Here is a 25602-nt window from a genome sequence, read left to right as displayed (position 1 = left end):
TGGTAAATACAATTTCCAAAGATCATATTGTACCACAAAATGAAACTAAAAAAGTAGATGTATGCTTGAATCTCAATGGGAATACTTTATATGCAATGGAGTAACATATGAGCTAATGAATAAAAAGCTCACTGAGTGTGAGCATGGGGTGGAGGTTTAAATTCAAAGTCACACCTCTTGTAGTGTCTAGGACTTAAACTCTTGCCCGAGGAAAACTTGACAAATTACTACATGACATGTTTGAATGGACTGTATAAACATCACCTATGATTGAATAAGATGCTGACCATTAAATAAAAAAATACCAAGGATTTTCTATTCAGACATACACATTTTGTCAAGTTTGCTTGAATAATTCCTGTGTCCTCATTTTAGGGCTTCCGTGGTGGCTCAGATGGTAAAGAATCTGCCTGCAATGCAGGAGACCTGGGTTCGATCCCTGGGTTGGGAAATCCCCTTGAGGAGGGTATGGCAACCCACTCCAATATTCTTGCCTGCTGCTGCTGCTGCTAAGTCGCTTCAGTCGTGTCCGACTCTATGTGATCCCATAGACGGCAGCCCACCAGGCTCCCCCATCCCTGGGATTCTCCAGGCAAGAACACTGGAGTGGGTTGCCATTTCCGTCTCCAATGCATGAAAGTGAAAAGTGAAGGTCAAGTCGCTCAGTCGTGTCTGACTCTTAGCGACCTCATGGACTGCAGCCTACCAGGCTTCTCCATCCATGGGATTTTCCAAGCAAGAGTATTGGAGTAGGGTGCCATTGCCTTCTCCAAATATTCTTGCCTAGAGAATCCCAATGGATAGAGGAGACTGATTTCTACAGTCCATGCGGTTGTAAAGAGTTGGACATGACTAAGCGACTGAGTACAGAACAGCCTCACTTCTATTTTAAATCTGTAGTCCATTTGCCCCAGGTCTTTCCTGACTCATCCTGAATGTATAAAATACAGCTACGTTAACATCCTGCTCTTTCCTGAATTCCATCTTAATTTTCTCCAAATATTATTAAGCCTATTTCTGGCAGTACATTTATTTCACTTGTGTATTTTCCTTTAAATCCATGAACTGATTTTTCTAACTTTCTCTTCAGTGTGGATAAAATATATGCAGTCTGCTCTCAAACTGCATACACTGTCAGTGAAGAGGAACAGTATGTTAAATATAATCCATAAATAAGTCACTAACTCTAATTTTAATCAATAGTTTAACCTCTTTCTCCTCATAAAGGCACTTAAGAGTGAATAGGAACTTGATTAATTTGTGGTTACCTCACTGTATCCTGCAGACATTAATGATCACGAAAATGCCAAAAATTATGAGAAAAGGGTGAATAAAAACAAACAAAAAAGTTCTATATCTGAGAACTAGCTAGTCAATAGTTGAATATAACATACTGACTGTACACTATTTGGAAACATAAACCTTTTGAAAATCATGTCAAAAATGTTTTAGAGTAAACTTATATCATGGAACTGAAGTATATTTATAAAAGAAAATTCTTTTAAAAATTACTGTTAAATACTGAGAAAAATTATCTAAGAAAAATAAGAAGTAGACATAATTTTACAGCTATTAGCTGTTGTTTTTGAAAGCAAAAACTATTATATTTATTGTGTACATGTATGCTCAGGCACATACACGTACAATCCTTTCAATCCTATACATGTACAATCTTTTCAATCCTATAGACTGTAGCCCACCAAACTCCTCTGTCCATGGGATTCTACAAGCAAGAATATTAGAGTGGGCTGTCATTTCCTCCTCAAAGGAACATTCCTGACCCAGAGATTGAAGCTGCCTCTCTTGCATCTCCTGCATTGGCAGAGGGATTCTTTACTATTGTGCCACCTGGGAAGCCCATTATATTTGTTAGCTCTGGTATCTGGGAAAAGACAATTGACAAAGTCATTTTTTTTTTAAATGGGAAAGAATTTGATGTCCAAAGTTTTAGGCTAGGTCAGCTTATATTTGGTAACTGGGAAAGTATTTTAGTGAGTTTGGCTGCTTTAACAAATACTATAGATTGGGTAACTTAAATAACAGATATTTATTTCTCACAGTTCTGGGGGCTGGAAGTCCAAGATCAGGATGCCAGCACTTTCTTGCTGTATTCTCACACTGTAGAGAGAGATAGTGAGTCTAGCTCTCTGGTCTTTTTGAAGGACACTAATTCCATCATGGGAGCTCTAATGGTATGACCTAGTTACTTCCCAAAGGCCCCCTCCTAATACCTTCATATTAGGGCTTCAACATATAAATTAGGGGGAATGCAAACATTCAGTCCAGAGCAAAAGGTAATAGAAGTTAAATAGCCATGGTACACAATGTGTAAATCACTTCAGACTCACTGAAGAAAAAGTGAATCACAAACAACATTGCATTTGAACCATGGCTAACTCCAGGAAATGGCAACCCACTCCAGTATTCTTGCCTGGAGAATCCCAGGGACGGGGGACCCTGGTGGGCTGCCGTCTATGGGGTCGCACAGAGTCGGACAGGACTGAAGTGACTTAGCTTAGCAATCACCTGGTAAATTATCAGAATCCCCCATGAAGATTTGATATTATTAAATTATTTAAAAAGATCTTTTTTCAGAACAAAAATTTTAAAATATAACATAAAAGTTGAAAACCAAAGGAACAACTGAAACAGTTTTTGTTGGTTCATATGGCATTACTCACTCTTCTTGGGCATTCAACCTAAAACCTAAATTTTTATTCTTACTCATATACTTTTATATCTCTTTCCCCTGATTTTTTTTTCTTTTTTGGCCCTTAACAGTTACCTATAATTCTATGGGTTTTCTACCCTACTTATTGTCTGTCTTCCTTGCTTTTCTGCAAGTTTGATGAAGTCAGGAGTCTTACTACCATATATAACAGTGCCTGCTACATGGTAGGCACTAATAAATATTTGTTAAAAGAATTAATAGAAATGAATATCCACTGATATTAGGATATAAATTCGACATCCAGAAATTACATTTCTTTGTCAAAAATGAAGTAACTCAAATAAAAGGTTGACCTCACATTCATGTTTTTTATCTATATGTGCCTCAGGCAAAATACAGTCTGGTTGAATAAGACCATGAAAGCCTTGTAGGAAATCATGTCCTGTTCACTAGAAGAGGAACCCTTTCTCCCCTGTAAAATAAATCAGCTCTACCAGATTATTATTTTTTTTCTACAAGTCCCCTCTAACAGTATACTACTACTAAGTCACTTCAGTCGTGTCCGACTCTCTGTGACCCCATAGATGGCAGCCCACCAGGCTCTCCCGTCCCTGGGATTCTCCAGGCAAGAACACTGGAGTGGGTTGCCATTTCCTTCTCCAATGCATGAAAGTGAAAAGTGAAAGTGAAGTTTTCAGTCATGTCTGACTCTTCGCGACCCCATGGACTGCAGCCTACCAGGCTCCTCCGTCCATGGGATTTTCCAGGCAAGAGTACTGGAGTGGGGTATAGATGGGCATTAACTATCTTAATTCCATCCTCTTCACTCTACAATTCAAAGTCATTCATATAAAAGATGACAGAAAGAAGGTGTGGTAAATATATACAATGGAATATTAACTCAATCATTTAAAAAAATGAACTAATGCCATTTGCAGCAACATGGATGGACCTAGAGATTGCCATACTAAGTGAAGTAAGTCAGACAGAGGAAGAAGATATATGCTTATATCCATTATATGCAGAATCTGAAAAGAAAGGATAAAATTGAACTTATTTACACAACAGACTCACAGAGAATGAACTTATGGTTACCAGGGGGAAAAGATTAGGGATATTTAAAATGGATAACCAACAACGACCTACTTATAGCACAGGGAACTCTGCACAATAGTATGTGGCAGCCTGAATGGGAAGGAAATTTGGGGAAGAATGGACATATGTATAATATGTGGCTGAGTCCTTCTGCTGTCCACTTGAAACTATCAAAAAATTATTCATTGGCTATACTCCAATATAAAATAAAAATTATATAAAATCCCAAATACGTATGGGTATTACATGTTTAAATTAATGAAAATTTTAATAAAAAAGAATAATGGAACCAGAGATGGTAGCTAACTGGTGCCTCTGAGCTGAATCAAACACATAGAGGATTGTTATAGTAATATTTTTGTTATTATTTGGAGTTAGTTTTTTGGTTTGTAGGGTGTTATCCTTCACAATTAGTTTATACAGTATGTTGGCCTGCATGGTATTTTTTTAAATGTGATTATGGACTAACATTAAAAATTGTGAGATAAAAAAATTATGGATTTCTTGCTTCTTGTGAAAAATGAAAGATCTGGCACAACTGGTTAACATTCCTTATGGCAAAAATTAGTGGAACTGAGAGGTGTTCTACCTCAAGTGGTCCATTAGCTCTCTCCAGTTTTATAACCCTTCCTGCCATTCTCAAGTCTAGATATTGAAGCCTAGACTCAGTTGCTACTTACTAACATGTTGTGCTACTGCATTATTATACCTGTTATTCATAACTTGCCTCTCTCTATTAAATAAGTATTTGAGTCTGTGAATCTGTTCATCATTAATGAACGAGCTCTATGGATGGAACAACTTATGAATTAGTTATCTGTTGCTGTGTAACAAGTTAACCCCAAAACTTAGGATCTTAAAACAGTAAATGTTTATTTTTTCACATGGTTTCTATGGATCCAGAATCTGGGAGCCACTGGAGGAGCCTGGTAGGCTGCAGTCCATGGGGTGGCGAAGAGTCGGACACGACTAAGCGACTTCACTTTCACTTTTCACTTTCATGCATTGGAGGAGGAAATGGCAACCCACTCCAGTATTCTTGCCTGGAGAATCCCAGGGACGGGGGAGCCTGGTGGGTTGCCGTCTATGGGGTCGCACAGAGTTGGACACAACTAAAGCAACTTAGCAGCAGCAGCAGCATGTGAGTGGCTGGTGCTGGTTTGGAATCTCTCCTGAGGTTGCTGTAATATATTGGCTTTGGATGTAGTCAGCTGAAATCTTGACTGTGCTGAGGGCTTCAAGACTCCCTCATATGGCTGTTGGCTAGAGGTCTCAGTTCCTTGCTATATGAACTTCCCCAGAAGACTGCTTGTGGGGCCTCACAACATGTCCCCTGGCTTTGCCCAAAGTTAGTGACCCACGAGATAGAGGGCAAGAAGGAAGGCTCGCGATTTTTATGATCTCATCTCCAAAGTCACACACCATCACATCAGCCTTATTTTATTCATTAGACGTGAGCAACTAAGTCCAGCCCACACTCAAGGGGAAAGAAGTTGAATTCTACCTCTTGAAAGAAGTATCAACGTCTTTGGGAGACTTAGATGTAGCAATTTTGGTCTTTGGGTCTTGCACTTCGTTGACTCATCAAACAATTCCTTTATTTTAATCTAATGTCCTACTACTTTACTTGATTTAATATTTCAAAGCTTTTTTCAGTTTATTTTGTATATACCATTCCAAGTAAAACTGGGGACCCCAAAGACTTACAAGATATAATATTTGAGGTTTAAAAAAACTGAAAAATGTGTCCAAAGAGATTATTAACTCAATTTTTAGGAAAACCACTTCTAAATCTTAATGAAACACAAACTTTAAGTTACTTATCACCTAGGTAGTCTGAGGAGCTGGCATATAACCAGTCACAACATATTAATAATTTATTTGTTCCTGAATGTGCAACTTCAGAATCACTGTAGGCAAATTTCTTCTTAAACATTTGTAGCTGTAATTATCAGCAAGCCCCTGGATAGTGGTAAGGTTCTTCTTTTTTTTAACTTTTTTTATTGCCTTTTTTACATGACTATACTATTCAGTCTCAGCAGGAAGCAGGTCATCACCCTTTATACCAGCCCCAAAGAAAAAGAGTAGAGAGGCTCTGAATGAAGAAAGGGGAATCTCAACAGAAGGACAAATTCAAGGACAAGATAGGGACCTTCGGAGAGGAGTCATTGTTCATCTGCTTCTCTATGGTGATGTCCTTTAAGCCCTCAAACTGATGATATATTTTGATATATCTAGTTGATGCACTGACAATATAGATATTAATAGGTTTTTTTAATTCATTTTTTATCTTCCAGGGTTAATCAAATTATGGTGACAGGGAGAGGTACACATATATAACCATCCACTTGTTAAAAGAAAAAAATGTTAATTTACTCAAGGTTGGTTCCTGTATGGTACTGATGTCATGTAAGATGCACACCACTGACCCAATATGTACATAATGATTTCATCCGAGTTTTTTCTTTACTTTACAGCAGAAAACAAAATTGGTGTTTTTATTGTTAAAATGGACTACTGTGCCATTTTTGAGATTTTGTTCATAGCAATGAGTTCTATAAGTTTAGTATTCATTTCCTACTCACAGCAAGGTTGGTAGCAATCATGTTAGCAGAAATAAATTTTTATAAAGCCTACATTTTTCTATAAGGCAATGATTTTTATAGTACATAAATTATGTGATATGTATATACATTCACTGAAAGTCATCCCTTGAAATGTTATGACATATTTGTAACATGCTTCCTCTACTTATCAGGTTCCTTGGCTATAGTATTTGCCAGTGGCTTGATTTCATGAAGTTTATTGGAATTCAGTTTTTGAAAACATAGTATGAATGTTGTTTTGGGAATTGTTGCAGTTTATCAAACCATTTTAAGAATTTAAACTCTGCTGTTTTTATTCAGGTGATTTAAACTATGTACAAATACACAAAAATCATTTTTTTTTCTTAATTTGATAAAGTCAAGTAATACAAACTAATCTTACTTTCTTATTGCTTTATGAGACAATTTTAAATAAATTTCTACTCTAACCACTTGTCAGGTATAATCCTTGTGCGTTTGTGTATGTATAAAGCATTTTTGTGAAAGAATTTAAATCATTAGTCAATGATACTGTGGACTTGTTTTTTCAATTATCTGTGTATTATCCTTTATAAGCAGAGATAAAATTTTTCTTTATTTTGACAAGTACCCACGGCCATTGCACTTTAGAATATTATAGTAGAACATGGAAAATAATAGTTAAAATAATATCAATAATAATAAGCCAAGAATCAATAACAGTGAAGTTAGTATTGCTAACAGTCCCTGACCTGGATAATCTTATAAGTTTGTTTGATAAGGTTAAGAAAAAAAGAAAAGAAAAACTCTCTTAGAGATGTGCAACTTGAATGTGCTTCTAGTATTAATGGAGCAGTAACTTTTTTAAGCTTTTAATAGGTCATAATTAATCAAACCCAATCAATACAAGCATCCGAGATATAGAACCATTGTACTTACCCATGATGGTTAGGGCTGTAGCTTTTGTTAATTCTTCTTTCATTGTCTCTATTACTTCTAAATTACTGCCATCCAGGTTGCATCTATTTATGGTTCCATTTCCTGAACTGATCCAATAAAGTTTGTTTTCCACATAGTCTATTGATAGACCTGTAATTAAATGATACAACTTAACCATAACGGTAGCCACTTAAACTGTAATATTCACCTAGCACTGGATTTGGAGGAAAGAATAAGTTGCAAGCTCAGATTTCTGTTTTTAAAAATATGATCTGGCTAACAGGGAGATTCAATACTGTTTGAACTATTAGTCAAAAAATATACTTTTATTACACAATGGTTATCCCTACTGATTATCGTAATAATCTTGCAACTTTAAGAGGAATGATTGCTTCATTTTACAGATAAGGAAAATAATACCCAAAATAGTCAAGAAATCTATTTGAGGCCACAGTAGGTAAGTGGACATTCCAGAGATTTTAAGGTTTCTATTTCTAAATTGAGTGTTTTCTTTCTTCATTATACTGCTTTGCCTCAGAAAGCTTTAATGTGTAACACTTATTAGGGATACTTATTTTATTAATGAAATTTCTAATTTCCCCTTTACTTTCAGTAAAATCTACCTTAGAAAGTTACAGATTTAAAGTGGTGGTTTTCAGTACTCTTCAAGTAAATCCAAAGATAGAATTTCAACAATTAATAATTTCATTGAAGTGTGGCAATGAATTGAGCTCATTTAGGAGCTGTCATTGAGAAATAAACCATACAGAAAAGAAGTGAACCAAGCCAATGGCTTAAGACCATTGTCCCTGCAGGATGTATCACTGTAAGTTCACTTTGTAGTAGTTTATGAACAATTCCCTACATTATAGGGGTGTTCTTGGTTTTCAAATGTCTCAGGACACGTACATTTTGGTTGCCAAGGATATACATCTAATTAATTATAGGCATACTCAGTAGGTTCATGATCCACCCACGTTATAAAATGAATGCTGTGGCTTCATATTGGTGTTCTGTGTCTCACAACTATTAATACTTGTGAAAGAAGCATATATGGGCACAAAGCAGGCATACAATAAATAATCTGTTTATGGGACCTCCCTCACAGAATGAAGTGAATAAAAGACACAAAAAAGTCCCTTCTCTATTAAAACAAAACGAAAAAAACAAAAACCTAAGATGAAAAAGGAAAGAAAGAGGAAAGAAAGAAAAGGTAAGAAAAAAGGGAAGATGGAAGAAAGAAGGAAAACAGAGAGAATCACTGAGTTCAATTGCATGGAAAAAGTGATAACATAGCTTAATACTCTCAACTACAGTTAGTGAGTGGACCAATTTTAATCAAGTAGCAACAATAAAACAAGTCTATACAATATCCAAGCTATTTACTGACTTATTGGTACGTTTTCTTGATGAAAGTCTGAAAAGTTTACCAGGAAATTACAAATACAGGAAATATTTACCAGGAAATACAAATCACTGAAGGGATAAAATTGTCAAAAATTATTTTTATAAATACTGTGGGTCATTAGCTTTCATTACTATCACAAAATAATCAAAAGCTACATAGTCATATTCTATGGGATAATATTTTCATGGTGAAAGTCATTCATCATTCTTTTTTTTTTTAATGAGAGAAAGTTTGGTTATTCTGTAAGCAGTTCCTAAGCCACCACCATATATCTTTTCTAGTATAAATAAATTCTGGTTTAGACACCTTAATGTTATAAGTGGTCTGTTTTACCTTCTACTTAGTTGACCATCTAAAGCATATAATTCCATCTTTAATTCAGCTGAAGCATATCTTTACTATAGATTTATGGTTCAAATATAACCCCAAAGTTTCTGTTGCTGAATTTTCAACAAGAATCAAATTAACAAATTCTCTTTAAGGCAAGGTATCTATCACCCTAGATATTCTAAATTTTATTTCTCAATCAAGTTAAATCATCAGAGAATTATTTGCATTTTTAGATTGTTAAGGCTTTGTCTCTCTCTCTGAATTTCTTCTGAATTGGACTTTAGCATTTTCTCTTGGTATAAATGAAAGGTATAAGAAGTAGCCATAGGAAACCCACTGTTATACTTCACAGGATATAGTGTCTGAAATAATACATCACACTGTGACCTCTTTATATAAGGACCCATGGGAGGAATTTCTCTCAGGGCTCAGTGCCAGGAAAAGCTTTATGTGGAAAATATAAAAATTGTAACTGATCATATTTCTGTCTTTGCTTTGGCTGCAAAGAAACCGAAGAGTCAGATTTGTGACCCATCTCCAGCACCTGTAAAGCAATTGCATTTATACCACAAAATTTCCCTCCTGGCTTCAACAGAGAGTTCTAATTACCCTACACCTTGATTTTTAAAATTAATATTTCTGTCTATCTCATCTTAGGGAATGTTTTTAAGTGTCCTCAACCCTTATCAGAAAAACATCTACTTTTGCTTTATTAACTATGCCAAAGCCTTTGCCTGTGTGGATCACAACAAAATGTGGAAAATTCTTAAAGAGGTGGGAATACCAGACACCTGACCTGCCTCCTGAGATATCTGTATACAGGTCAGGAAGCAACAGTTAGAAATGGACATGTAATAATAGACTGGTTCCAAATAGGGAAAGGAGTATGTCAAGGCTGTATATTGTCACCCTGCTTATTTAACTTATATGCAGAGTACATCATGAGAAATGCCAGGCTGGATGAAGCACAAGCTGGAATCAAGATTGTTGGGAGAAATATCAATAACCGCAGATATGCAGATAACATCTCCTTTATGGAAGAAAGCAAAGAAAAACTAAAGAGCCTCTTGATGAAAGTGAAAGGAGAGTGAAAAAGTTGGCTTAAAGCTCAACATCCGGAAAACTAAGATCATGGCATCTGGTCCCTTCACTTTATGGCAAATAGATGGGGAAACACTGGAAACAGTGAGACTTTATTTTGGGCTCCAAAATCACTACAGATGGTGACTGCAGTCATGAAATTAAAAGACACTTGCTCCTTGGAAGAAAAGCTATGACCAACCTAGATAGCATATTAAAAGGCAGAGACATTACTTTACCAACAAAGGTCCATCTAGTCAAAGTTATGGTTTTTCCAGTGGCCATGTATGGATGACAGAGGATTAGATGATTGGATTATATCACCGACACGATGGACATGAGTTTGAGTAAGCTCCGCGAGTTGGTAATGGACAGGAAAGCCTGGCGTGCTGCAATCCATGCGGTCGCAGAGTCGGAAACGACTGAGTGAGTGACTGAACTGAACTGAACAATCCCTTTTTGGAAAGAGAGGGTACATACTAAATATGCTCAACTCCACACTAACCCACAATATCAGAACTTTCTCAACTAGCTAAAATTCTGCAGTTTCTAGACTCAAACTTAGGTTTTGTAAAGCAGTGACACAGAGCAAGGAAGTTGCAGACTTTGGGCCATAGTTCCCCAGTTTCTACTACTCTACATCTTTGTTCCTAGATTGTGAGTGCTGAGGGGAAAGGAACTGTGTGTTCGTGAGCTTTTTGTCTTTAGCATGGAGCATGATGCCTAGAGCAGAGATAAAATTATAAATCTTGAATGAAGGTATGGGTTATTTAATTAACTCCATTTTGAAATAAGTTGTCTTCAAGGAGTTCTACCTAGTAAAGTTGAATTATCTCCACAACAATTTCTTTTAAATATACTACCTATCACCATATATTATGAAGATAGGGATGAAGCACAGTGATTCAATAGAGCTACTTGGTATGGCTTAGATTTTTTAATATCAGTATTAAAAAAAAGTAGTTTAGGATTAATAATTTAAGGTTCACAGGGAAAAAAAGGTCAAGTTCCTATTTTAACCTGTATCTATATTCACTTAGCCACCTACATATACCTTTCTCCTGTCAGATATATTAGTTTATCCCTGAATGCTCTTGAGCATGTTTATTTCCTGTTATATACAATAGAATTGAAATATTTTAAAAATCCTATTATGAATTTAGGAAATTGGCTACATATGTTTTCATAGATTAGTATGTTTAGAAGTAAATATTTATAAATCTCATTAATATAAATATTTTTACATACAACTTAAACATTGTGTTATTATGTTTAGGTCTTAGCAACACTGAAGAATTAATTGGTTTCCTTCTATTGGAATAATTTCTGAATCAGATCTCTGTTTCAAAAGATAAATAATTTAGCAGTGAACACAGTGGTTTTGATGCAATTGAAGCTACTCAGTGCTTTAGCATGCTAAGTCAATAGCCATGAGAAAACAGATCAAATGTGAGCATGCCTATAAAAGTGTTGGAATGTACACAAAGAAATGTAATTATGTCTGTACTGGAAGATTCTCAGTGTGGGTGACTAAGACTAAAAAGTCCTGAAAGGGCTCTAAGGTCTGTCTGAAGAATATGCCATTAGTGCATTACTAATACACTCTGCATTAGAGTCCTTTCTGCCAGATATATTTATTTTTAAAATTTTCTGGATCTGCTTATCAAATAGATAACCCAGACCCAATAATATAATAGGTATACCATTGGAAGAAAAGTCATCACTTAAATTGAAAAACCTTAATGATAAGGAAAACTTATCTTTTTACTTATCTTTTCTATTACTGAAAGGAGCAGAGATAATCTATCTGCTTTGATTCTAACACTCATTATTTGAAACCAAGATTTCCTTTAATTTATTATTTTGTTTGAACATTTTGATTAAAACCATCTTACTTTTAATTTAGACAATATGACTTGCCAAAATGATGTAATTGCCCTCATAATGGAAACATTCCATACATTGGTAAAAGAAATTACACAATATTAAAATAAATATAATTAACAATATTTTCCACATATCACTAAAAAAATAAACAAATAAGTCCCTTAAAGTTTAAGTAGATGACTTAAAATTTAATTTTGTTACAACTAAGACTGAAAAATTCATTTTTATGTGTCTCATCTCTTTTCTTTTTTATATGACTCAAAATAAAATCAGGATACCATCGACTTAGAATTAAAACAAAAATGCAAATATATAGAAAAATTTTAAAAATTAAGGCTTTCTATGGATAATAATTATCTAATTTTCCCCATCACTTATCAAATTTAATTTCAAGATTTTCATCCCTGGGAGTGCATTATAATTATCTGAAAAGCTATTAAAAATACTGATCCCACCCCCAGAAACTCTAATTTAATTGATTTATGTTGGTCCCAAGCATCAGTATTTTTAAGAAATCTCTCGAGGTAGTTTTAGAATATAAAATGTAAGGACATTTTTTTAAACACAGCATAGTTTTGTAATCTTTTAAATCTGAATATTTAAAAGATTTAATGAGGCCTTTTAAATTTTGCTGGAAAGTGTATAATGATGAGATATTTGGAAACATAGAAATACTGAAGATGTAGATGGGGAAAAAGACATACAGCGGATATTTTAATGTAGATGATTAACTTCAAGGCCTCTAGCCATCCATAATAAATAACACAGAAATCTTCCAAATATTTTCTTTGTAGTGTTATGTTCAGACAGTAGAACACAATCCCTTCAGCTTCTGGAACTGTGAAAGCTGTAAAAAACTGGCTATTGAAAACACATGAATAATGCTGAAATATTATAAAGTTGCATCCCTTACAATACTTGCAGAATAATTATAATGTTCTAGATATTCCAAAATGGAGATATTTTCAGAGTTTACCAAAACAGGAATGATTATTCCTGAGGTAGAGCTTTCTCTGAAACACTGAACTTTTAACTCCAAGGGAGCAAAGTTATCCCATGGAGAAGTAGAATAGGAGTAAGTGCCTACTCACCATTGGGCTATCTCAAGAAATGTTCTCTTCTGAAAACACTTAGGTTTTTAAGTTAAAGAATAAACATCCTGAGAAAGTCCAAAGTACTCTTTGTAGTCTATCTCTGGCTTCTTTCTGAAGTAAACACAAATATAAGCTGCTACCCTCTAATTACCTTGTCTGTGAGGTTCTGGGTTGATCTGACAGAAGTCTAGGTAGCCTTTACCTGGCTATACACTCACTTCACAATTGTTAGGTTGTAGTAATAAGAATAATTCCCTCATAGACTAGTGTCTGACACATAGACATCCTTAACAAATGCTAGGTTTTTGTATTTCCTTTTTTTTTAATTTTATTTTATTTTTAAACTTTACATAACTGTATTAGTTTTGCCAAATATCAAAATGAATCCGCCACAGGTATACATGTGTTCCCCATCCTGAACCCTCCTCCCTCCTCCCTCCCCATTCCATCCCTCTGGGTCGTCCCAGTGCACCAGCCCCAAGCATCCAGTATCGTGCACCGAACCTGGACTGGCAACTCATTAACTAAAATCCTATTTCTAAAATTTACAACCATCTCTCTGGTAATCCCTACAATTGATTATTTTGAGATAATTTGATATTGAGAAATACTCAGACTGCAGACTTAATTTGTAATTCAGTATTTTCTCAATTATACAGGTACATCAAAATTTAAAACTTTGTTCTATAAAAGCCAATAAAAAATATGCTTCAGTCTGGGACAAAATATTTGCAGTCTACATATCCAACAAAAGACTAGTATTCAGAAAACAAATCTCAAAATTCAATAGTTAAAAAAAAAAATTAGAAAATGGGAAAAATAAATGAACAAAATTCTCACAGAAGATATACAAATGACAAATAAGTGCATGGAAAAAATGTTCAGTGTCACAAGAAAATGCAAACTAAAATGACAATGTGTATCACTACAGAGGAATGACTACAATACATCTAGTGACAATAGTAAACACTGTTAAGGATGCAGGAAAAAAGCTATCACTGACTTATTGCTGGTAGGAATGGAAAATCGTACAGCTACTCTGGAAAACAACTGGGCAGTTTCTTATGAAATTAAGCCTATTATTACAAGGCTGCTGCTACTGCTGCTAAGTCGCTTCAGTCGTGTCTGACTCTGTGAGACCCCATAGACGGTAACCCACCAGGCTCCGCCATCCCTGGGATTCTCCAGGCAAGAACACTGGAGTGGGTTGCCATTTCCTTCTCCATGCATGAAAGTGAAAAGTGAAAGTGAAGTCGCTCAGTTGTGTTCAACTCTTCGCAACCCCATGGACTGCAGCCCTCCAGGCTCCTCCGTCCATGGGATTTTCCAGGCAAGAATACTGGAGTCGGGTGCCATTGCCTTGGTCCCACAAATTGAACTCCTGGAAATTTATCCCAGAGAAATTAAAACAGATATTTACACAAAAACTTGTACATGAATGTTTATAACAGCTTTATTTATAGAAGTCATGAATCCCAGCAGAATCCTATGACCCTCCTGGGCACAAAAGCCTTTTCCTGTCCCCTTCCCTGAGGGCAGGTTCAAACAGCTGTTATTCAGGGAATGGAGGGGATGTGGAGACAAGGGAGGAGCAGTCAAGAAACAACAGGGCAACCATTGGAGCAGGGTCCTGGTCCCCTTCAAGGGATATACATTACATTTTCTTTGAGCTTTTCTGCAGAACTAAAACTTCCACCAAATGAAGATGTCAACTACTTGATGAAGTACTCTTCCAGAGAAGGTCCCAGTTAACCATCATCACCTGATACCAGATGATCTCCAGATTGAAGGAATGTGAGCCCTGCAGGCACCCTGATCCTTGTCCTCATCAGCAATCCCCCCCTTCCACTGGAAGATTCCTCACCTCATTCTTCCTCATCCCCCCAGGTTGAAACACATGGTTTTAAGGGCATTAACCTGCTGTAGCCCCCTTTACCTGGCTAAGAAATAAAACTATTCTTTTCTACTTCACACAAAACAGTGTTTCAGGTTTAAAAATAAAATAAAATAAAAAAAAAATCTTATCTCCAAGATTTAATGTGGTGTCCATGTATAGAGGCCACATTTGGTTTCAGTTAAAAATTAGAATCATCTCACTTCCTTCAACAGGAGAATGGTTAACTAAACTGTACTATGTATATACCATGGCATACTACTCAGCACTACAAAGAAAAATAAAAAATCTATTGATACATGCAACAACTCTCCCAGGGATAAATGCTGAGTGGAAAAAAGGCAATCCAAAAAGTTATATACTGTATGATTTCATTTATGTAACATTTTAAAATGGCAAAATTTTAGAAATGGAAGACAGTGTGATAAGAGAAGGGGGAAGAGAGTACATATGAAATAGGTAATAGAAAAGATTGGTGTGATATTGGAATTATTCACTATCTTATTTTGCCTTTATTTATTTCCCCTACTTTTCCACAGAAATTGATTCAGTTTATTCAGTATTTTGACTCTGGTATTAATATAAGAAACTATATACATGATAAAAGTGTACAGATCTGAATACACACATACACACACACACAAATGAATACTAATAGTACATAATCTGATTAAGATTGATAGATTGTATTAAGGTCAATATCTGAGTTGTAATATTTTATTCCCCAATAACTCAGTTGATAAAGAAACCGCCTGCAATGCAGGAGACCCTGATTCGATTATTCCTGGGTCAGGAAGATCCAATGGAGAAGGGATAGACCACCCACTCCAGTAGAGTAGAGAAGGGACCGACCACCCACTCGGGCTTCCCTTGTGCTCAGCTGTTAAAGAATCCACCTGCAATGCAGAAGACCAGGATTTGATCCCTGGGTTGGGAAGATTCCCTGGAGAAGGGAACAGCTACCCACTTCAGTATTCTGGCTGGGAGAATTCCATGGACTGTATAGTCCAGGGGTCACAAAAAGTCAGACACGAATGAGTGACATTCAGTTTCACTACTATAGTTTTATATAATATTCCATTTGGGGAAAATGAGATGAAGTATATATGGAACCCTTCTGCATTATTTTTACAACTGCATGTGTATCTAAAATTACCTCAATAAATTTTCAATTAAAAATATTTTTCAGTAAAAAGTTGAACATGTAGGGCAACAGATTATGCCACTCTAAAACTGATCATTTTAAAGATTATCTTGAGTTGAAAATGATTAAGAAACAAGAGACACCAAAAATAAAAGCTTTCTGCCCTCTCCTTTTTTTTTTTTTTTTGCTGTGCTTAGTTGCTTCAGTTCAGTTCAGTTCAGTCGCTCAGTCATGTCCACTCTTTGTGACCCCATGAATCACAGCATGCAAGGCCTCCCTGTCCATCACCAACTCCCGGAGTACACTCAAACTCATGAAGATGGAGTCGGTGATGCTATCCAGCCATCTCATCATGCTCTGTTGTCCCCTTCTCCTCCTGCCCCCAATCCCTCCCAGCATCAGGGCCTTTTCCAATGAGTCAACTCTTCTCATGAAGTGGCCAAAGTATTGGAGTTTCAGTCTCAGCATCATTCCTTCCAAAGAACACCCAGGGCTGATCTCCTCTAGAATGGACTGGTTGGATCTCCTTGCAGTCCAAGGGACTCTCAAGAGTCTTCTCCAACACCACAGTTCAAAAGCATCAATTCTTCGGTGCTCAGTTTTCTTCACAGTCAAACTCTCACATCCATACATAACCACTAGCCTTGACTAGACAGACCTTTATTGGCAAAGTAATGTCTCTGCTTTTGAATATGCTATCTAGGTTGGTCAAAACTTTCCTTCCAAAGAGTAAGCGTCTTTTAATTTCATGTCTGCAATCACCATCTGCAGTGATTTTGGAGTCCAAAAAAATAAAGTCTGACACTGTTTCCACTGTTTCTCCATCTATTTCCCATGAAGTGTTGGGACCAGATGCCATGATCTTGGTTTTCTGAATATTGAGCTTTAAGCCAACTTCTTCACTCTTTACTTTCACCAAAAGGCTTTATATTTCCTCTTCACTTTCTGCCATAAGGGTGGTGTCATATACATATCTGAGGTTATTGATATTTCTCCTGGCAAACCTGATTCCAGCTTGTGCTTCTTCCAGCCCAGCGTTTCTCATGATGTACTCTGCATATAAGTTAAATAAGCAGGGTGGCAATATACAGCCTCGACATACTCCTTTCCCTATTTGGAACCAATCTGTTGTTCTATGTCCAGTTCTAGCTATTGCTTCCTGACCTGCATACAGGTTTCTCAAGAGATAGGTCAGGTGGTCTGGTATTCCCATCTCTTTCAGAATTTCCACAGTTTATTGTGATCCACACAGTCAAAGGCTTTGGCATAGTCAATAAAGCAGAAATAAATGTTTTTCTGGAACTCTCTTGTTTTTTCAATGATCCAGCAGATGTTGGCAATTTGATCTCTGGTCCCTCCACCTTTTCTAAAACCAGCTTGAACATCTGGAAGTTCACAGTTCACGTATTGCTGAAGCCTGGCTTGGAGAATTTTAAGCATTATTTTACTAGCGTGTGAGATGAGTTTAATTGTGCTGTAGTTTGAGCATTCTTTGGCATTGCCTTTCTTTGGGATTGAAATGAAAACTGACCTTTTCCAGTCCTGTGGCCACTGCTGAGTTTTCCAAATTTGCTGGCATATTGAGTGCAGTACTTTCACAGCTTCATCTTTCAGGATTTAAAATAGCTCAACTGGAATTCCATCATATCCACTAGCTTTTTTTGTAGTGATGCTTTCTAAGGCCTACTTGACTTCACATTCCAGAATGTCTGGCTCTAGGTGAGTGATCACACCATCATGATTATCTTGGTCCTGAAGATCTTTTTTGTGCAGTTCTTCTGTGTATTCTTGCCACCTCTTCTTAACATCTTCTGCTTCGGTTAGGTCCACATCATTTCTGTCCTTTATTGAGCCCATATTTGCATGAAATGTTCCCTTGGTATCTCTAATTTTCTTGAAGAGATCTCTAGCCTTTCCCATTCTGTTGTTTTCCTCTATTTCTTTGCATTGATTGCTGATGAAGGCTTTCTTATCTTTCCTTGTTGTTCTTTGGAACTCTGCATTCAAATGAGAATATCGTTCATTTTCTCCTTTGCTTTTTGCTTCTCTTCTTTTCACAGCTATTTGTAAGGTCTCCTCAGACAGCCATTTTGCTTTTTTGCATTTCTTTTCCATGTTGATGGTCTTGATCCGTGTCTCCTGTACAACGTCATGAACCTCAGTCCATAGTTCATCAGGCACTCTGTCTATAAGATCTAGTCCCTTAAATCTTTTTCCTACTTCCACTGTATAATCATAAGGGATTCGATTTAGGTCATACCTGAATGGTCTAGTGGTTTTCCCTGCTTTCTTCAATTTATGTCTGAATTTGGCAATAAGGAGTTTATGATCTGAGCCACAGTCAGCTCCCGGTCTTGTTTTTGATGACTGTTTAGAGTTTCTCCATCTTTGGCTGCAAAGAAAATAATCTATGTGATTTTGGTGTTGACCATTTGGTGATGTCCATGTGTAGAGTCTTCTTTGTGTTGTTGGAAGAGGGTGTTTGCTATGACCAGTGCATTCTCTTGGAAAAACTCTATTAGATTTCGCCCTGCTTCATTCCATATTCCAAGGCCAAATTTGCTTGTTACTCCAGGTGTTTCTTGACTTCCTATTTTTGCATTCCAGTACCCTATAATGAAAAGGACATCTTTTTTGGCTGTTAGTTCTAAAAGGTCTTGTAGGTCTTCATAGAACCATTCAACTTCAGCTTCTTCAGTATTACTGGTTGGGGCATAGGCTTGGATCACCGTGATAATGAATGGTTTGCCTTGGAAACAAACAGAGATCATTCTGTCGTTTTTTAGATTGCATCCAACTACTGCATTTTGGACTCTTTTGTTGACCATGATGGCTACTCCATTTCTTCTAAGGGATTCCTGCCCACAGTAGAAGATATAATGGTCATCTGAGTTAAATTCACCCATTCCCGTCCATTTTAGTTCTCTGATTCCTAGAATATCAAGGTTCACTCTTTACATCTCCTGTTTGACCACTTCCAATTTGCCTTGATTCATGGACCTAACATGCCAGGTTCCTATGCAATAATGTTCTTTATAGCATTGGACCTTGCTTCTATCACCAGTCACATCCACAACTGGGTATTGTTTTTGCTTTGACTCCATCCCTTCATTCTTTCTGGAGTTATTTCTCCACTGATCTCCTATAGCATATTGGGCACCTAATGACATGGGGAGTTCCACTCCTCTTTCAGTATCCTATCATTTTGCCTTTTCATACTGTTCATGGGGTTCTCAAGGCAAGAATACTGAAGTGGTTTGCCTTTCCCTTCTCCAGTGGACCACATTCTGTCAGACCTCTCCACCATGACCCACCCTTCTTGGGTGGCCCCACACAGCATGGTTTAGTTTCATTGAGTGAGACAAGGCTGTGGTCCGTGTGATCAGATTGGCTAGTTTTCTGTGATTATGGTTTCAGTGTGTCTGCCCTCTGATGCCCTCTTGCAACATCTACCGTCTTACCTGATTTTCTCTTACCTTGGATGTGGGGTATCTCTTCATAGCTGCTCCAGCAAAGTGCAGCCGCTGCTCCTTACCTTGGACATGGAGTACCTCCTCTCTGCCCCCCTGCGCCCGTGAAGTTGCTTCAGTCATATCCAATTCTTTGCAACCCAATGAGCTGTAACCCCCCAGGCCCCTCTGTCCATGGGGTTCTCCAGGCAAGAATACTAGAGGAGGTTGCTATGCCTTCCTTCAATGGATCTTCCTGACCCAGGGATCAAACCCATGTCTCCTACACTGCAGGTGGATTCTTTGCCCACTGAGCCACCTGGGAGGAGGCTTACCTGTTAATCACCAGAGATAAGTCTAGACTCTTACCAGCCCAGAGATAGCACTGAAAGGAATTTACTAAAATGACTCTTATCTTTCTTTAGTTTTTCTCATGTAATCACCTTCTTATAGCTTACTTTCTTTAAGTCTAAAACCTTTTTCCTTTATCTTTTTATTTCTCTACAAATTTATTGTTCTTTGGTAAGATGCTATATCAAATTGCCAACATAAACTGGATCATTGAAAAAGCAAGGGAGTTTCAGAAAAAATCTACTTTTGCTTTATTGACTACACTAAAGCCTTTGACTGTGTGGATCACAACAAAATGTGGAAAATTCTTAAAGAGATGGGAATCCCAGACCACCTGACCTGCCTCCTGAGATATCTGTATGCAGGTCAGGAAGCAACAGTTAGAAATGGACATGAAACAAAAGACTGGTTCCAAATCTGGAAAGGAGTACGTCAAGGCTGTATATTGTCACCCTGCTTATTTAACTTATATGCAGAATACATCATGCTAAATGCCAGCCTGGATGAAGCACAAGCTGGAATCAAGATTGCCAGGAGAAATATCAATAAACCCATATATACAGATGACACCATCCTTATGGAAGAAAGTGAAGAAGAACTAAAGAGCCTCTTGATGAAAGTGAAGGAGGAGAGTGAAAAAGTTGGCTTAAAACTCAACATTCAGAAAACTAAGATCATGGCATCTGGTCCCATCATTTCATGGCAAATAGATGGGGAAGCAATAGAAACAGTGAGACTTCATTTTTTGGGGCTCCAAAATCACTGCAGATGGTGACTACAGCCATGAAATTAAAAGACGCTTGCTCTTTGGAAGAATAGCTATGACCAACCTAGATAGCATATTAGAAAGCAGAGACACTACTTTTCCAACAAAGGTCCAACTAATCAAAGCTATGGTTTTTCAAATAATCATGTATGGATGTGAGAGCTGGACTATAAAGAAAGCTGAGTGCTGAAGAATTGATGCTTTTGAACTGTGGTGTTGGAGAAGACTCTCAAGAGTCCCTTGGACTGCAAGGAGATCCAACCTGTCAATCCTAAAGGAAATCAGTCCTGAGTATTCATTGGAAGGACTGATGCTGAAGCTGAAACTCCAATACTTTGGCCACCTTATGCAAAGAACTGAGTCATTGGAAAAGACCCTGATGCTGGGAAAGATTGAAGGCAGGAGAAGGGGACGACAGAGGATGAGATGGTTAGATGGCATCATGGATGTGATGGACATGAGTTTGAGTATGCTCCCTGAGTTGGTAATGGACTGGGAAGCCTGGCTTGCTGCAGTCCATGGGGTCACAAAGAGTCAGACACGACTGAGCGACCTAAGTGAACTGACTGAAGATGATATACGCACACATCCACACTACTCCTTTGAGCTATTCTTCAGTGTGTTTCTCTCACATGTATGTATGCTACACAAGTTAATAAGCTCTGTTTTTGTCTTTTGTCAGACTAATTTCTAGGGCCCTAGCCAGACCATGGAAGGAGGAAGGTAGACGAAATAACCTAGGAAGATAGATGAAATAATTTTTTTTAAAATTTTTTTCTTCCACTGCAAGTATCTATATTGTTCTTATATTACCTTGATCTAAATTATTTCTTGAAATCATCCCCTCAATTCACTCTGCTTTAAGAAGTCACTGATAACCTAGAGAGCTACAGAACTAAGGACATTACTTCCTTGCTATTTATTTTATCAAGTTAAGATTTTAGCATCTCCTCCATTCTCCTTCACATAAATCATTTTACCTGGGACAATTATTCTATCATTCAAGTTCTTAGTGACTGGTAAAAATTATGTGCCTTGTGAAAATAGCATGCAAAATTAGAAGAAACCCAGAATTAGTGACAAGCTTTCGTTAAGAAGTGGTTTTATATTTTTTCTGAAAGATCATTTTAAAAGGTTTAATACCTATACACATGACTCATTGTGTATAATGAGTCATTATACACAGAGAATCAGAGATAATTCCCTGATTCTGGGAAAGATCAAGGGTAGAAGGAGAAGAGGGCATCAGAGGATAAGATGACTGGATGGCATCACTGATGCAGTGAACATGAACATGGGCAGACTCCGGGAGATGGTGAGGGGCAGGGACACCTGGCGTGCTGCAGTCCATGGGGTTGCAGAGTTGGACACAACTGGGTGACTGAACAAGAACAACAACCTATAGTTTTATACTTTGCCTAAACTATATTTTATAGCTTGATAGGTAAAATAAAGCAAACTGTCTTTAAAGCATTAAATTGTGTCACTTGAATATTTTAAAATTATAGTTCTTGTCAATATAATCCTAAACATTTCCTTGGGCTATATACTTTTTCCCCTAGACACACAGAATAATTCAGATTGTAGACAAAATATGATTTTGACCCTTTTAAACCTTTTTTTTTCCCTCCCTTTTTCACTAAGACTAAGGAAATCCCCTTCTCCTCTCATAACTCAAAAGCAAAAATGTATGTCTTCTTCAAATTCCAGTTGAAACTTAAAAATATCACCAATTTGGTAACAACTTATTCCTCTATTTTTCTTTCCATAAAGAATGAGTTGTTCTATTTTTCATTGTGTCTACTTATATTATCTTTATGCTGTCTTGAAATAGTACTCATTAATGGTATGTGTTTTTGTTGTTGTTTAACTCTACAGAAGATCTCATCAAATGGTTTATGTTTCTATTTTTTTCCTTTACTGGACTATGACTTTGATAATGTATCCCAGGTTTTATTTTCAGAGTCTAGAACCTAAATACCCTTCATAATTTTTTTTTTAAATACTTCATCACATTTGAGTATCAAATTAAAAAACATAATAATTTAAATTATTTGTGTGTACATGAATGTATAATTTTAATATCAGTTTGTTAATTCCCCTGGTCTTTTTGGTAACATATTATTATCATTTCTTTTGTGGTACATAGCCTTATATGTTGATTGAGCTTCATGCATAATAAAAGTGTGCTGAGTAATAAGTATATATAAATATTCTTATTTTTAAATAGTGAGATCCTTGAGCTCTTTTGACATGCTAAGCAGTGTTTATGAATGCTATCCATAAAAATTTTTAAATCCACATATACACAATAAGAGTTGGAATGATTAAACAATTAAAATTTAATAGTTTGGCAGGCTTCAAGAAGGTATACTTGAAAGTTGAGTAAACAAATGACTTTTGGTTGGGATCACATTTACAGTGAAGAGAAAAAATCAAGAAAATGAAATATATAGTACAGTAGATTCTTAAGAATAAGCCAAAAATTGAAATGCTTATTGACAAGTCAAGATACTTTATATGAGGCTTAAGGGATAAAATTCATAATATGCAAACATTGTAAACTTGGCAATCACTTTAAATAGTAAATTAAAATCCCCTCTTTTGCAAACTGCTCTAAGCGTTTAATGCATCCAAGACAGAGCAACAACTCTTAATTGAAAATATTTGGTTCGACAATGGATAATGAGAATGGTGATTTGTATTTAACAGAAACAAAGTTATTCAGCCCAACCTGCCTCTAAGTAGCAGTTACTTTGTCTTCAGTGATGCACATTCATAAAATGTAAAGTTGGGTCTTTTGATAAGATCAGGATGAACTTCTCTTTTAAGTTATGTCACACATAGGGATATAACAGGAAACAAGTAAGGGAAATCCAGTAAATTAAACTATAAAAACCATTCTGCAAAAAGAAGAAAACCTAGTATATTAGTGACATTACTGTTTAAAATATGCATTTAAAAATTCAGAAATAATTAATTGTACAGCAAAATAGACACAGAGGTTAAACTGGTGCTTGCCTACCCCTGGCTGCTTAGAAAAGCTGGCTGCAGTGTCCTTATTGGCCCCATGTTTCTCAGGAGTACATAAGCCGTACATTTTTCTTTTCACTCTCTATGCTTGAAAGAGTACTGGTTTTATTCCTTGATCTTTGCTTGAGGTTAGGTAATCACTATATGAAATCAGCCTCTGTGGGCATAGCATAATGGTTAAGATTTAATATGACTTTGGAAGCAGATAAACTTGGTTTGAATTGCAACTCTACCATTTATGACAGGCAACTAATTTCTTTCAACAAGCCTCAATTTCTGAATCTATAAAGGAAGAGTAAGAAAGCCTTCCAGAAATGATTACTATGAGATGATTAATGAAAGCATTTTGCAAGTACCTGGCATATTTTAAGTCCTTAATAAGTAGGCAAAATAATTACGCTATTTTTGTTACCAAAATGATGACTCTATATCATCATCATCATACATCCCAGGCTAAGTGCATGCAAACACAAAGCGTAACTTTAGTGAGAATATAGCTCTCATAAAGGGTGATAGAAAATGATCGTTTTGAGTTGACATTCCCCAGCCTTGCCAGACAGAATATTGTTTTTTTCTCCTGACATTTTGCACATATTTTTCCTATACATTGTTCTATATATTTTTCCCCAAAATAATTTATAATCTGACAATCAATATGCATAGGAGAAAAATCAATTAAACAGTATCTCCTCCTTTCCTAATCACCTAATTTTCTTCATAGAAATGGTTCAGGGAATGCAGTGGGGAGGAGTTTAAGCCAGAGATTTCCAAGACAGATTCATTATGAAAAAAGAAATTAAAATAATTTCCTAAGTGTAAATTATCAGTGAACTTCAGTAAGTAAATAACAGTAAAAAAAAATCCCTATGCATATAATATTTCATATGTATAACAGTCATGTATACAAACAAAAATAGGTTTGTACTTACTTTTTCACACATTCATATGTTCATTTATAGGACTCAAAATTCCATTTTAGAAATATTCTCAGGGGAATAGTTTTAAAAGAATCTTATAAAGTGAATTCTTGAGAGTATTTCAAAGATTCTTCCATTATCAAATGTTTCCATATGAGACTTAACCTTGATACTACAATAAACAGCATTTAAATTTGTATATAAACCAAAAACAAGTTTTTTTGGGGAGAGGAGAGTCTGCTTATTTACACTACAGCTCTAAATTGTCCATTAAGAGAGCAAAAAAATAACAGCAAAAAAAAAAAAAAACTTAAAAAAAAGAAAACAAATCTGAAATACTTAAGTATTTTGCATAACTTCATAAATAATATATTAGTGAATATATTTTAAGAAAATGGTTCAAGCACACACAGTAAAAACACTACAACTTGAAAAACAGTTACTATGGAACATAGCTTTTAATCTGTTTTAATAGCACCTATAATAATCTTGAAAACATCATCTTAACTGGTGCCACACAAATGAACAATTTAAACTAACTGAATATAGATAAGAATTTCCTGCTAGAAAGTTACTCAGCAGTAATACTTTTTACAGTTAATTTACAGATAAGAGTCTCTCTAGCCTACTGGGATAGATCAAAAATTGCAATTAACACGGTTGAAATGAATAAGGGTTGCATTCTGAATAATTTATTCTATATTTATACTCTGTGCTTAAAAAGAAAAAAAAACTTGTCAATAAGTAGATAAACTGACCAACTGATTTTTACTTGTTCTTTCTTTTTTGAGAAACATCTGAGATGCTAGAAAACTGACAGGTTGAGGACAGGCCACCCCTAAATGTGAATATGTGGGCATATTAATTATTTTGATTTAAAGTTACTTAAACAGCTGGTAAGAATACACTGACCCTCTTTTGTTTTTCTGAAAACAAGGACTAATTCTCCCATGAAAAGCTATCCTCCTTATACCAGGAAG

At 36.1% G+C, this 25602-nt stretch overlaps 1 protein-coding gene across 1 annotated transcript in view; it reads right to left on the bottom strand.

Moving 5' to 3' along the window:
• The window catches only part of LRP1B (LDL receptor related protein 1B), a 1835261-nt gene that overhangs the window by 675164 nt on the left and 1134495 nt on the right, over nucleotides 1–25602 (bottom strand). Inside the window, exon 32 of the mRNA XM_055574440.1 lies at nucleotides 7270–7419. Coding sequence (XP_055430415.1) covers nucleotides 7270–7419 — 150 coding nt within the window. The remainder of the gene's footprint in view (nucleotides 1–7269; nucleotides 7420–25602) is intronic.

This window comes from Bubalus kerabau, chromosome 3 (assembly GCF_029407905.1).
Source record: "Bubalus kerabau isolate K-KA32 ecotype Philippines breed swamp buffalo chromosome 3, PCC_UOA_SB_1v2, whole genome shotgun sequence".
Lineage (NCBI taxonomy): Eukaryota > Metazoa > Chordata > Mammalia > Artiodactyla > Bovidae > Bubalus > Bubalus kerabau.
The sequence above is the reverse complement of the archived record's forward strand: the minus strand, read 5'-3'. Positions and strand labels throughout refer to the sequence as shown.